The sequence below is a fragment of the Bubalus kerabau genome, chromosome 2 (genome assembly GCF_029407905.1).
Source record: "Bubalus kerabau isolate K-KA32 ecotype Philippines breed swamp buffalo chromosome 2, PCC_UOA_SB_1v2, whole genome shotgun sequence".
In the NCBI taxonomy this organism is placed as follows: Eukaryota; Metazoa; Chordata; class Mammalia; order Artiodactyla; family Bovidae; genus Bubalus; species Bubalus kerabau.
In genome coordinates this window covers 25,606,398-25,621,405 of record NC_073625.1, presented here as the reverse complement: position 1 = coordinate 25,621,405, position 15,008 = coordinate 25,606,398, and the positions used below count along the sequence as shown (strand labels likewise).

Here is a 15,008-nt window from a genome sequence, read left to right as displayed (position 1 = left end):
TCCATTTCACTAAAAAGGAATTTCTATGTTCAAACTAGAAATTTGATATGTAATATTGCTTTAATTACTCATGACCCCTGTATTTCCTGTCCAATTATACAAATAAGCACATGCCCTAAGTATTGATCTTGTGAGCAATCTATTAACACCAAACAGATAAGAGGGATTTTCTAAATTCTTTTCTGTGTTACGTTTGGATTTGATGTCTAACTATGATTAAGTAACTTTAAAACTTTTTAAGTTTTCCAAAATTAGATGAGAGGTCTTTACAGACTACTGGCATGCTGACGGTACAGCAGTGAAGCAACCAGATTATCGAAACATCTTAAAGGGCAGGTTTAAGTAAAGAAACAGGACTGGGAGCCAGACAGCCAGGTCGTCACGTACACTTGATGCTAAATAGCTATGTGTCCCTGACAAAGTGCCATAATTTCTAAGGGTTTCCTTTTCCTCATCTGTCAAATCAGCACTCTGAGATCCTTTCTGAGAACCAGGTCTCTATGCTATGATCTGAATCTCCAAAAATGGAGATTCGGAATTCTCAGCTCTTACTCTGAAATCACTGTATTTGGAGAGGGCGGTTTAAGAACTCAAACTACTGTATCAATAAACATAAATACAAATACAACTCATGCTTTATAGTCACACTTCTTCTATCAAAGCTTATTTTGCCTCTTTTTATTAAGACAAGGGAATTCCTGGATGATAAATGTGACACAACAGCTAAGTGGAACTGGTTGTTATCTTCATGGGCAGTGAACCCATGAATTAACAATAAAAATAATAAACTCATTGCACAGAACACACAGATGTTTCTTATTTCACCTTTGTGTGTGTGTGTGTGTGTGTGACTCAGTCATGTCCAAATCTTTGCTACCCCATGGACTGTAGCCCACCAGGCTCCTCTGTCCATGGGATTCTCCAGGCAAGAACACTGGAGTGGGTTGCCATGTCCTTCTCCAGCAAACACCTTTGTTCCTACTCAGTACCGGCATAAGATAATCTTCCTCCTTACTGACTTTGCCAATAAATGAATTGTTTCTCTTTCTCTATTGTTGAGGAGAAACAATATTCATATGAAAAATGTTTACTCAATTACATACGATGAACACGAACTAGGTCCGCTATACGTCATGTGCCTAGAGTTAGCAATACTGTTACTACATGCTTAAAGCTTTGTTAAGAGGACAGAGTTCATGGTAAGTGTTCTTAAAATTAAAACTTTTTTAATTTAAAAAATTCAAAGGTTAAACATTGGACTTATGGATAAACCAAAATTTGGAACAAAAATGGAAAATGTTTATATCTTCTACCTCCAAAAATATAAGGTAAAGGGAACAGCATTAGATGTAGTAATTTTGGAGCATAAGGGTATTGTGTATGACAGATTCATAAAGAAGGCAAAACTGTGGGTGCACACCAAATGAAATCAGTTACACTGGCAGCCCAAGAGATTCCAGTGTGAGTGCGAACCAGTCACTGAGACTGTCTCTTACGACATCTGAATCAAATAATGGTAAGAAGTAATATTGCAAACAGGTGCATACAAGCTGAGTCTAAATGTGTTCTGTCACAAAAGGAGAGAGGATATCCCCATGCTTATCTGTGTTGGTTACTAGGGGAGTGAATGGGAGACAGAGGCTGGGGTGTTAAGATTGGCCACGTGGATGTCCAGACAATGACGCTTCTGTGGACGAGGGGAACATGAGATGGGACAGGAAAGACCACTGCTCTTCCTGCAGGAATGTAAAAACCAGCTTTTGTACTAGATGACACATAGCGTTTTTATAGAAAGGAAAATGATCTTGAACGGAGATTTTTACAACATCTAATTTAGCTTACTTTAACTTCTACTTAGGGGCATGCTATGATTTGCCATGTCAAAGTCAAGAAACAGAGAAGGTTAGTCAATAAAGACTGAGCTTGGTAGGAATGTTATACTTGAGATAATATTTATTTTTAATAATAACTTACTCTGTTCCTGACAGCTTTTGGTTAGACATTTTTAACTGCCTACTACTTTGAAGACTCAATTTGAAAAGTGAATGTACTCTGAATCTGAATGCCTTTATATGGAGAAATAAACACATTCTACGTAAACACCCCTTACACATTCATTTAAACTCAGTTAAACAGCTCTTGGCTCTGTTTTAGGGAAACTGCTTTCTAAGTCTAAATTGGAAAAAGAACACAATATAAAAAAAGGTGGAAAGAAAGTGGCTGCTGAGGTCCAGACAACTTGATATATGACTTTAAGTCCACTCTGGAACTTTTCTGAGCCTCACTTTCCTTTTGTTTAAAAATGGGACAAATAATTTCTAATAATATCTGTCATGGTTATAAGGATTATAGATTTTACAGATATATGGAGATATCATCTCTGGACATTACAAGCACTCAATAAACTGAATCTTAAATTATATAATTAGTGCCACCTAACCATTCGCATACTGTTCATGGGGTTCTCAAGGCAAGAATACTGAAGTGATTTGCCATTCCCTTCTCCAGTGGACCACATTCTGTCAGCATATTCAAAAGCAGAGACATTACTTTGCCAACAAAGGTCCATCTAGTCAAGGCGATGGTTTTTCCTGTGGTCATGTATGGATGTGAGAGTTGGACTGTGAAGAAGGCTGAGCGCCGAAGAATTGATGCTTTTGAACTGTGGTGTTGGAGAAGACTCTTGAGAGTCCCTTGGACTGCAAGGAGATCCAACCAGTCCATTCTGAAGGAGATCAGCCCTGGGATTTCTTTGGAAGGAATGATGCTAAAGCTGAAACTCCAGTACTTTGGCCACCTCCTGCGAAGAGTTGACTCATTGGAAAAGACTCTGATGCTGGGAGGGATTGGGGGCAGGAGGAGAAGGGGATGACAGAGGATGAGATGGCTGATGGCATCACTGACTCGATGGACGTGAGTCTGAGTGAACTCCTGGAGTTGGTGATGGACAGGGAGGCCTGGCGTGCTGTGATTCATGGGGTCGCAAAGAGTCGGACACGACTGAGCGACTGAACTGAACTGAACTGAACCATTCGCAGCCTTGTCAAAGAATATTATTAGTATAATTAATAAATTTAAAAATTATATTAAAAAGAAAAAACACTTATTTGATAGGATAGCCAATAAGGCAAAGACTACAGGATATCTATTTTAGTTAAAAAAGAAGTGTGAGGTTGTCCTCTGCACCCCAGAGGGTATTCTGGCCACAGGAGATATGCTGGAGTCATCACGAACAGGAGGCATGGTTCTCTGATTTTTCAAACACTAAAAGTTGACAGATCCTGAGCTTCAAAATCATATGCAAGACCTGTATAAAAAGGTTGCCTCATTATAAGTCTTAATAAGTGATTGTTACATTTACATAATGACTGTAAAAAAGATCTCTTATATATTGATATGAAAACATTTCCAGGATATATTAAGTGAAGGGGGGAAAAGGCAGAGAGACTTAGGCTATAAAATTGGAAATATCAGTGGGAAAAGAACTTGCTAAGAAAGAGAACAGAATGAATGAAATGAAGGAAAGAATGAGGAAAGAAAAGAATCACCACAAATGAAAATCGTTACTTCAAACAGAGGTTATTTACCAACACCTTTCTCTAAGAGGAGCATTATTTTCATAGGAGTTAGTTAGCCTCAACCGGTTATAGCAGAAAATCTAGGTGAAGAAAAGTAAGAGGTACCCTGGAGAGAGATAAAGAATACTGCAAACCTGACATCCCGCTACTGTTTCTGGCAGCTAAGGTAACTGTTCACTATGTATGCTTCCCCCACCTCTGGCGTAGGTTTGCGGGTATGTCTACCTTGCCTGAAAGTCAAAGTCACTCAGTCACATGAGTCAGACATCCGACTCTTTGTGACCCCCAGAACTCTACAGTCATGGAATTCTCCAAGCCAGAATACTGGAATGGGTAGCCTTTCCCTTCTCTAGGGGATCTTCCCAACCCAGGGACCGAACCCAGGTCTCCACATTGCAGGTGGGTTCTTTATCAGCTGAGCCACCAGGGAAGCCCTACCTTGCCTAGCACCAACCATGAAAGAAGGCAAGGCTTGGAGAATGATCGTGCTTAATGTCCAAATCCAACCTGACTGGCAACCTTGGTGTGGTCTCACAGGGATGTGTACACTGAGATGAAAAGTTATAAGGGAGAAAAGCCAACCTTCATTAGTTACTTAGATCTTTCAAATAATCCTCTAGTCAGTTACCTAATTTCATGACTTAGAAATTAAAAAAAAAATTTTAATGAATTCTAAGTGGAAACCCTTGTTGAAACACATGTGTGTATTTACAGATCTGCTATTCTACTCCTTAACATTAAGTTCTATTTAAAGCACTGTTAAATTTTAGATGAATTCATTCCTTATTAGATACTTCAAGTGAAGTGTTATGTATAATTTATGTGCACATTTTGGTGTAATTTCTGTATTCTAGAAGTATTCTAGAATCTCTCTGTTTATGCATGTGCATACAAAGAAAACCATTTGTTCTGAGCAAATGTAAGGAAATAAGTTTTACATTGTTAACCTACTGGTGTTAAAATTATTTCATGGAAACTCATGGAATAAAGACTCTTTTGAGCTAACTAAACAAACTCTACAAACTAAACCTAAAGGGACTCCCTAGGTTAGCTAAGGCAAGATTTCATTTATAAACAGATTTAAATAGATCAATGATTCAACTTATTATGTTATAAAGGACAGAAACTTCTTTAAGTATACAGCCACACTCACCATGGGCAATGATGATCCATCTTCAAAATACATCTAAAAAGAAACCACACACACAAAATTCAGCATCCCACAAAAGTTTAATCCCAATGTTATAAAATGAAATACTATTTCAAAAGAGTTGTGGCAGGTAAAATATTGCAAAATTATTTACTTATCTAAAACCTGAATAATAGCAAAAGACCTCATTAAAATAAACATTATAGCCAATTCTAGATGATACAAAAATATAACTTTAAATTCAAAATATACACGCTTTAAGATGTAAATAAAATAACTCATTTTCTAAAAACACAATATGTTAATATACAACTATTTTACGCTGAAGAAAGTACAAAATGTCAACAGATTTACAGACAGTCTGGATAAAACTTGTCCATTAATGTCCAACCGTAAGACAAGTATATGGTGCTGTTCTTGTGGTATATCAAGCATGTAACATCGGACTGTCATGAAGCCAACTGGATTATCTTTATAAAAAGGAAATGAGTCACAGAAATTTTTCTTAACTAGAACTAGCCAAGAATGAGCTGCTAAAATCATGCACTTCATTCAAGTCACAAAGAATCTGGGGGAACAGAGACAACTGATCATGGCCCTTAGCCATACTCGTATTTATGCAAGTGCTGGTCATATCTCCTAAATAAAGGTCTGATAAAAGGAGAAAAGGAAATAATCTGGAAAGCAACAAGAAGAGAAACACATTTTAAAAAACCCACGGGTGTGCAGACATTTTAGAAGTAAAGGGTTTTTTCTTACTTATCACAGACGGAACAGTGGTGGCAGCGATCTGGTTTTATAAGTTGGCATCTGTCACAATAGCGGATTGCTAGGAACAAAAAGCTCCACTTAGCCTTAGATTTAACAGTGAATTGAATACACAGTTAAACAGCTTTTAATCATTTACCCAAATTTAAATTCGATAAAGCATAATGAATTTAAATTTGATAGAAATGACATATTTGACTGCATAAATACAAAAATGAAATGATTTGACTATAGCCTCAGTTCTCTGCAGAGATTTCCCAAGAATAGATCTTTCGGGGAAATTTTTCTAAGGCATGCTCAACTATAAATATACTATCTAGTTACAAAGTAATCACAGACTTACAAAGGGTGCAACCAGGTCCATTTTCATCAAAGTAAACAGAATGTCTCCCTTGACTAAATCATTTCATTTCCTGGACTCTGCCAGGATGACTAGGTAAAGGATAAATCCACATTTTAGAAGTTTTTTGAGAAAGACATTTTAGAAATTTGTGAATAAATTCAACTAGCTGTTTGAATTGGGAAAGAGTTCACATCTTCCCTGCTGGGTGAGATGCAAGATGAGGAGTGAGTATTCCAAGAGGTATTTCCACCAGAGAATTTTAATTCTTGTGACTGAATTCCTGAGCCTTTCTTCTCTAAAACAGACATCAGAGACAGTTGTGGATGATTGGAGATGCTCTTTCAGTACACAGGCATCGGACAGGATGCCCTCAGTCTGCCAAAGTTACAGGAGATCTGTTAAGTGGGCAGTACAGTAGGGCCAGCAAAACCAAACGAGCAAACTTAAAATCTGGAAAACATACTTGCAGCAAGCAGTTATCAAGATTATATTAGCTAATATCACAATCTCTAAAAAAAGGAAAAAATTGTTATAAACTAAGAACAGAAAGAGCTTTATTTTTAAGACAACAGGCCTAGAAGGAGTTGTTTTCAATACTGAAATAAGTCCTTATCATCCCCTTATAACTTTCTTTTTCAGGAATTCCAGAGATGAATGGCATGGCCTGCTCATCTCCTGAATGAAGAAGTCTCACAGGGACATTCCAGGTGAAGCTCTAAAGTATCCCTGGCTCATGCCAGATATCAAAATGGGAACAGTGTTGTCCAGAAGGAATATAATGTAAGCCACACGAGTACTGTTAAACTCTCTAGGAGCTATGTTAAAAGAAGTAAAAAAAAAAAAGGTGGGGGGAGATTAATTTTAATGATATATTTTATTTCACCTAATACATATTTCAACATATAATTATTATATTAGTTATAAATACATGTAATATTATATTTTATATTAATTATATACAAATGAAGTGTGTGAACATCAACTGAACCTTTCTGTTGCTTTCAAATAGCCTTTAAAACCTGTTCTGTGTTTTCCACTTATAGTCAAATTTGAAGCCGTCATAATCACAAAAGACTAGTGGTTTCCATAATGGGCAGCATAGGTTTAAAGTCACACAGTTTCCATGTGAGTTTTGTTGGGCAATTGTACATTCTCTCTAAGTGGTGATTATCTCTAAATTACACAGGGGGCGGGGTGCACCTTGCAAATTAAAGTGGGCGGTAACTCAAAAATATTTTGAAATTTTTCAATCTTTTTTGTGAAAGTCTTTTTGTTCATGGTTTTTCAGAAACGGAAATTTAGTCTTAGAATTAAAACACACTCCATGTGCCAGATCAGATTCAACTAAAATCATCCCACTGGAATTTAAAGTAAGCCATCTGATTATCATTTAAAAAGTCCTAACAGTGGAGGGGGAATTTTAACTGTCTTGCTTGAATCTTCTGAGAATTTATTCATGTATTATTTATATAATTTAAAACTTTTTTGGTAAATACTGAAAAGGAAACATAACCAACATCTGTGTGCAGAGTGATAACCTAATTACATCACTTCTAATGGTAATCTTCCTAGTCAAAAAGTCTACAAAGATTTTTTTGTAGGAAAGGATCGATAGCAAGGGAGAGCTGGAAAAGCAAATAGTCCTCATTAATAAAAATAATAATATAATAGAGTTTGGAGAGCCCCATAAGAAATCAGGAGATGGTTGGATCAAAAAGAAAGCACAGGACAAAAAGAAGTGAGATGAACAGTCTTCACACTTGCCTCACACACCCAAGACTGTACATGGTTGAATTTGTTCTCTATGTATAGCAGTCAATATAACCTAGGCAGTCACTATTTTTCTCTTTCAGGTTTGGAGGAAAGACCGTGGATCTAGAATGAATGGGAAAACCCTCAATTATACTACTATCCATTTTCTTCAATTCTCTAAGATATATCAAGTGTGTGGACGTCAACTGAGCCTTTCAGTTGCTTCGGTCCATGGCCTTTCTCAGGGGGAGGAAGGAAGTTATCTGAACAACCCAGGGGTTTCGGCCGAGGGTGGGGTAAGAAAAAGGACCCTCGTATCCCTGCCTTGGGGGTACTGTGGCCCTCCACTGTATGTCCACTCTGCATTCATGATTACCTTTACACCCCACATATTCCAGAGACAGATTAACCACACCAACATTATCATCTGTTTATTATACTTCCTGTAATTTAGTCTATGACTCTAGTCAGCTAAAATTGATTTCAGCATGCATCCAGAAGTTTTGCACTAAAAATATAAAGACTATATTAACAAATTCAGATTCTGTTCCAGATTGTCAAAAATATTGAGAATCATAAGTTCATCCCAGGAGATAGGCATACAATACAAGAGAAGATAGTCTTCAATTCAGTTCAGTTCAGTCGCTCAGTCATGTCCTACTCTTTGCAACCCCATGAATCGCAGCATCCCAGGCCTCTCTGTCCATCACCAATTCCCAGAGTCCACCCAAACTCATGTCCATTGAGTTGGTGATGCCATCCAGCCATCTCATCCTCTGTTATCCTCTTTTCCTCCCACCTTCAATCTTTCCCAGTATTAAGGTCTTTTCCAATGAGGCAGTTCTTCGCATCAGGTGGCCAAAGTATTGGAGCTTCAGCTTCAGCATCAGTCCTTCCAATGAATATTCAGGACTGATTTCCTTTAGGATGGACTGGTTGGATCTCCTTGTGGTCCAAGGGACTCTCAAGAGTCTTCTCTAACACCACAGTTCAAAAACATCAATTTTTTGGTACTCAGCTTTCTTTATAGACCAACTCTCACATCCATATGTAACTACTGGAAAAACCATAGCTTTGACTAGATGGACCCTGTTAGCAAAGTAATGTCTCTGCTTTTATAATATGCTGTCTAGGTTGCTCATAACTTTCCTTCCAAGGAACAAGCGTCACGTAATTTGCACAAGGAGATGACATAAATCCAAACTGCAGTTGTTATTAATGAACACTAATACTTTGTTCTGATATGACTTAGTCTTAATTTGGTGCGTCAAGGGGTCTAGTAGAAAAAGCACTCCATATCTGCTGGCTCATCAAAAAAGGAAGAGAGTTCCAGAAAAACATCTATTTCTGTTTTATTGACTATGCCAAAGCCTTTGTGTGGATCACAATAAACTGTGGAAAATTCTGAAAGAGATGGGAATACCAGACCACCTGATCTGCCTCTTGAGAAATCTGTATGCAGGTCAGGAAGCAACAGTTAGAACTGGACATGGAACAACAGACTGGTTCCAAATAGGAAAAGGAGTACGTCAAGGCTGTATGTTGTCACCCTGCTTATTTAACTTCTATGCAGAGTACATCATGAGAAACGCTGGGCTGGAGGGAACACAAGCTGGAATCAGGATTGCCGGGAGAAATATTAATAACCTCAGATATGCAGATGACACCACCCTTATGGCAGAAAGTGAAGAGGAACTAAAAAGCCTCTTGATGAAAGTGAAAGTGGAGAGTGAAAAAGTTGGCTTAAAGCTCAACATTCAGAAAACGAAGATCATGGAATCTGGTCCCAACACTTCATGGCAAATAGATGGGGAAACAGTGGAAACAGTGTCAGACTTTAATTTGGGGGGCTCCAAAATCACCGCAGATGGTGATTGGAGCCATGAAATTAAAAGACGCTTACTCCTTGGAAGGAAAGTTATGACTAACCTAAATAGCATATTCAAAAGCAGAGACATTACTTTGCCAACAAAGGTCCGTCTAGTCAAGGCTATGGTTTTTCCAGTGGTCATATATGGATGTGAAAGTTGGATTGTGAAGAAAGCTGAGCGCCGAAGAATTGATGCTTTTGAACTGTGGTGTTGGAGAAGACTCTTGAGAGTCCCTTGGACTGCAAGGAGATCCAACCAGTCCATCCTAAAGGAGATCAGTCCTGGGTGTTCTTTGGAAGGAATGATGCTAAAGCTGAAACTCCAATACTTTGGCCACCTCATGCGAAGAGCTGACACATTGGGTAAGGCTCTGATGCTGGGAGGGATTAGGGGCAGGAGGAGAAGGGGATGACAGAGGATGAGATGGTTGGATGGCATCACCGACTCGATGGACGTGAGTCTGAGTGAACTCCGGGAGTTGGTGATGGACAGGGAGGCCTGGCGTGCTGCGATTCATGGGGTCGCAAAGAGTCGGACACGACTGAGCGACTGAACTGAACTGAGGAATGTGGAAACTAGATTTTTGCACTTGATACTGTCACTGCCATTAAATAGTTTTGGAAACTTGTGCAGTAATTTACTTTTAGGGGGTTTAAATTTCCTCCATATTAGTTTAGGCCCATCTAGGGTAAATATACATACACATATACAGAAACACTTTTCTATCTTTGTGGGATAGAATCAGTGGCATAATATCAAATGAGGGAATCACTACTTGCTCACTGACAAGCAGTAAAAACAAACAGGAAAACATCATGCGTGAGACTTAGAGTTATACTGAATTATGATTCTAAAGTGAGTCAGAATTGAATATATACAATATAAAAATATTAATGAGATATTTTACAGTCCTTTTTTCCTCCTAGGTCTTTGAAACTAGTTGTGTATTTTATACTTAGAGTACATCTCAATTTGGACGAGCCATGTTTTAAGGCTCAAAAGCCACATGGGGGTTGTGGCCGCCGAAGTGGGCAGCACGCAGTCACAAAGTGTCTGGGTGAGCCTTTGGTGGGCAAGCACCAGTCATCCAAGCGTGTCAGCTTTTTTTTAATAACATATATTTTTAAAAAGTCTTAACTGAATTTGTTACAATATTGCTTCTGTTTTATGTTTTGGGTTTTTGACTGTTGAGGAATGTGGGATTTTAGCTCCCTGACAAGGGATCGAACCCACACCCCTAAGAAGGTGTGGTTGTAATCCCTGGACCACCAGGGAAGTCCCCATGTCAGTTTTTAAGACAATTACTTGATTAGATAGCTGTTAAATGACCTAAAAAATTTGACCCAAGTAAATGAGATTTATTGGGTTGTATTTATAAAAAAAAAGAATTACTATAAATTTTAAATATAAACTGTATCAATAGCTGAATTAAGTTTTGTATAATTTATATAATAACTTTTAAATTTATGTAAAATTATCAACAATATGTTCATTACTATACTGCTCTTTTGACAAGAATAGGTAGGTGTGTAATTAAAACTTTAAAAATGAACACAATTACAAATCAAGATTTCAGCAGTTCTAACATCTTCACTGAGTCACAACTAGGAAGGCAGAATAGAAGTCAAGCCAGTTCTGACTTGGTTGAGATCTCTATGTCATAGCCTTATCAGATTTCTATTCTGTTTTATGGGATTCTATAGAAGACAGTTAATAACAGTCTGGGCCATAGCACAGTGTGTTTCAATGAGCATTTGAGTGTCAAGTACAGACATGCTTTCTAACCGTCACCCCAACCTGTCCTGCTAAAGCCCTTATTGTCCTCTACCTCCGGACATGGTCCTCGTGTAGATGGGGAGGTCTTTGGCTGCTCGCCGAAGGACTTCCTGATGGGCTTCTCCTCTAGGCTCTCTCTCCAGCAATTCTTTCTCTGCATAAGAGAGATGGAACTGTGGAAGAAACTTAAATATTAATCAGTGCTCACAAAGGAATAACATATTGATCTACTATACCCGCAAAAAAGTTATTTATAAAATATTAACAGGACATAGCATATATATTCAAAGAGGCAGTGGGGTATGAAATCTGGGCAAGTCTATTCATCCCGTAGTTTATAAATCTAGAAAAGGGGAAAAATGATAACTCTTGCTTCCTCAGATCTTTGTGAACCTCAAAAGGAAAAGAGAATGTAAAAGTGTTTTTACAAACTGTAGAGTTCTACCCAAGTATTAGTTATATTAATAGATGAAATGGCAAAACAAACCAATTAGCTCAATGGATGTAGTTTACAATCAGTTATAATTAGAAACAAAAATAGAAACAAATACATCAAGCAAGTATTCTCATGTAGAGGGAGTTTTAACTTAGGGATAATCATTACATGAATTCTTTAGCACTCAAAAGAAGTACTCTTTAATTTTACTTCTTATACTGCAAATTTTGTCCCACCAATTTAAAAAAATACTTCTTTGAGAAAATGAAAATCTGTTTGAGTTCCAACTTGATAATCACAAAAAAAATTTTAAGTCTGTTCAAACTCCTATAAATATGCTCTAGGAGACATGTACAAGGATATTCACATAATCACTGTTTGAAACATAAAAACTAAACCCAAATGTCCATCAAGGATAATGGATAAAGAACTTGGAGTATAATTCATCCAAATAACTTGAATCCCATATGGCACATAACATTCAATGAACTACAGCTGTGTACAACCAGGACTATCAACATACTGATGAACAGATATATAAAATAAACTATTATACATGTTATTTTTAGGGATATGACAAAAATTATTCATGGGACTGTGTACCTTGTTTGGAAATAGTTTTGAGTGATAGAAAATGGATAACATCAAACGAAACTATAATACTGTAATAGTCAAGAAAGGATAGGGTCAATCTAAGAGAAAGTATCTATTAACTTTCGATTGCTCTGCCTAGAACACTATTCTTCACACTCTCTGGATGGCTCTTTCTCATGCTGCAGGTTTCAGCTTAAATGCCATCTTCTCAAGGGACTTCCATGATTCCCTTACTCGAGTAGGGACCCTGATAACTCGTCCCCTCCCCTCGCCATATTCTCCATCAGGTCCATGTGTGCTTTCTTTGTGTGGCACACCATAAATTGAATTTATTTTGTTGGTTCATTTGCCCTTTGTCTCTCTCTTTCCCAGCATGTAACCCCACTAAGTCTCAGCACAGAGTAAGTCCTCTGTGAGAACTGTGGAATGGACAAAGGAACAAGTCCCAGCAGCCCTGTCAGAGCGTCGAAAATTGAGGCAAAAGTTTTTTTATACTCTAGTCTCTAGCTTTCCATCATCAGAACCCTGATTCCCACTATTCAGGTAGATTTGTCTCCCTTGTTCGTGTGTAAAATTAATTTAAAACCTAGCATTGAAAATTAGTAAAAGACTTAATAATAGTCAAAAGGAATAAAACTATCAACATTTTATTACATTTTCTACAGAGTTCTGGATCTTTTTAACCTTAGAGGTAAGTTCTAGTGAGTGATGGAACTGGATGGCTCCTTGGTATGTTTAATACTTTTATAAATAAACGTAACACACAGCATCCATCAGGTCCAAAAGACCAAATACTGTTTGGTAGAACTATTACTTATCTAAGATGGATGTCAAAATACCTAATGCTATCTTGGAATGCACCAAATATGCACTCCCCTTCCTTAGAACACGTTTATGTACAAATGCCTGTCACAGATTTGAGGAAAGGTGACATTTGTAGAGATCTGATGGAATGAAAGATCTCCTGGGGTGTTACCTTTTGATAACACACCCAACCTCCAACCCTCCAGATTGTGGCAGTCCTTTGGCCAGTTAATGCAAGTTGTTTTGCTTTTAAGTAGTTTTATAAATTTTAGAATACTTGGAATTTACCAAAAAGTTGAGAAAATGGTGTAAGGTTCCCATATATCCTCTCATCAAACTGCTGATATTCCTAATATCGGGTATTAGTATGGTACATTTAGGACAATTAATGAATCAATATGGATACACTGTTATTAACAACAGTTCATAGTTTATTCAGATTTCCTTAGTTCTTATTGAATATCTTCTTTCTCCGTTCCAGGGTCCTGTTGAGGATACTACAGTACATTTGTTGTCCACGTTTCCTTAAGTTCCTCTTGGCTATAACAGTTTCTCAGATTTTCCTTGTTTTTGTTGAGCTTGACTATTTTGAATAGTACTGCTGAGGTATTTTATAAAGGTGCTTCTCTACTGGAATCTTTCTGATGTTTTTCAGATGATTAGACTGGGGTTACGGCTTCTGTGGAGGAAGACCACAGAAGCAAAGTGCCATTCTTCTCAAGAGAACATACAATCAACGTGACTTAGAACTGTTGACGGTGACTTTAATCACCTGGTTGAGGAGGTGTTTTTCAGGGTTCTCCACTGTAAAGTGAATCATTATTTCCCTATCTCATCCTGTAGTCTTTGTAGTCTTTGGAAGGAACTTACTACAGGCAGCCTGCATTTTACAAAGCGGGGATTTATTCCTCCCCTCCTTGAGGGCTATGGTCCATAGGGTCGCATGCATGCATGCATTGGTGAAGGCAGGTACTTCTTTATTTTTTGTCATGATAAGATGCTTCTGGCTCATCTTCAAAATCTCCTGCCCTAGTTCTAGAATCAGCCATTTCTCTAAGGAGTTCTTCTTCCTTTTATTGGAGAATGATATCAGAAATCAACATTTGAAATCAAATACAGTTTTCAGATAAAAGGAGAGTATGATTTCAAAAGGATGTGCAAACTAAGAAAAAAGCAAAATCTAATAACACACAGGAAACTCAGAGAATTGTATTTCCTTTTTTGTTAGTTGTTTCTGACTTAAGAAAAAAAGAAACATATCACCTCATCAGTACCTAAAATATCCAAATTAAAACATAAAACATTGGAAACTTTTCTTAAGAAGAGCACAGGGTGTGCCAAGACTCTGATGAAACTGGTAGCTTTGGAAACTGCTACAATCCTTTTGGGAAACAATTTGGCAAGTGACTTAAATTTCCTTTGTCTAGTAATTCTACCTCTGATAACTCACATTAAGGAAAATAACCCAAAATATGAGTAAAGCTCTATGAGCAAACATGTTAATAACACTATAATATGGAAAGTTGGGATCAGCGTAAAACTCCAATGTTTCAGTGAGAATATCATGTTGTTATTAAAAATGGTAATTGTACTTAAAAATAAACCAATGAAGAACTATTACATGAAAAAAAAATAAGAGTATGTGCCCTCTAAATACAACTAGGAAAAATAACTAGAAAGAAATTCAGAATATAAACTGGCTAAATTAGTGTGGTGGGATTTGTTTTTTTCTTTTTCTGCCTCCTCTTCATTTTCAAAATATTATTTAGTATGGTTATATTATTTTTATATTGGAAGAAAATCTTATGAATTGAAAACTTTTATTCTCTCAATAGTGACTAGAATATATTTACATTATTTTCTTCTATTTTCTCTTTTCCTACATTTAGAATCTCATTTCCAAAGGGCAGTTGAAGTCCAGGACCGTCATTTTATA

The 15,008-nt window shown here is 37.2% G+C and overlaps 1 protein-coding gene across 3 annotated transcripts in view; it reads right to left on the bottom strand.

Moving 5' to 3' along the window:
- The window catches only part of ZDHHC2 (zinc finger DHHC-type palmitoyltransferase 2), a 68,569-nt gene that overhangs the window by 14,316 nt on the left and 39,245 nt on the right, over positions 1 to 15,008 (bottom strand). For all 3 annotated transcript variants that reach the window (XM_055567269.1, XM_055567271.1, XM_055567270.1), the window contains exons 4-6: positions 11,291 to 11,411; positions 5,488 to 5,557; positions 4,732 to 4,764 (exon numbers count right to left, since the gene is read on the bottom strand). In XM_055567269.1, coding sequence (XP_055423244.1) covers positions 4,732 to 4,764; positions 5,488 to 5,557; positions 11,291 to 11,411 — 224 coding nt within the window. The remainder of the gene's footprint in view (positions 1 to 4,731; positions 4,765 to 5,487; positions 5,558 to 11,290; positions 11,412 to 15,008) is intronic.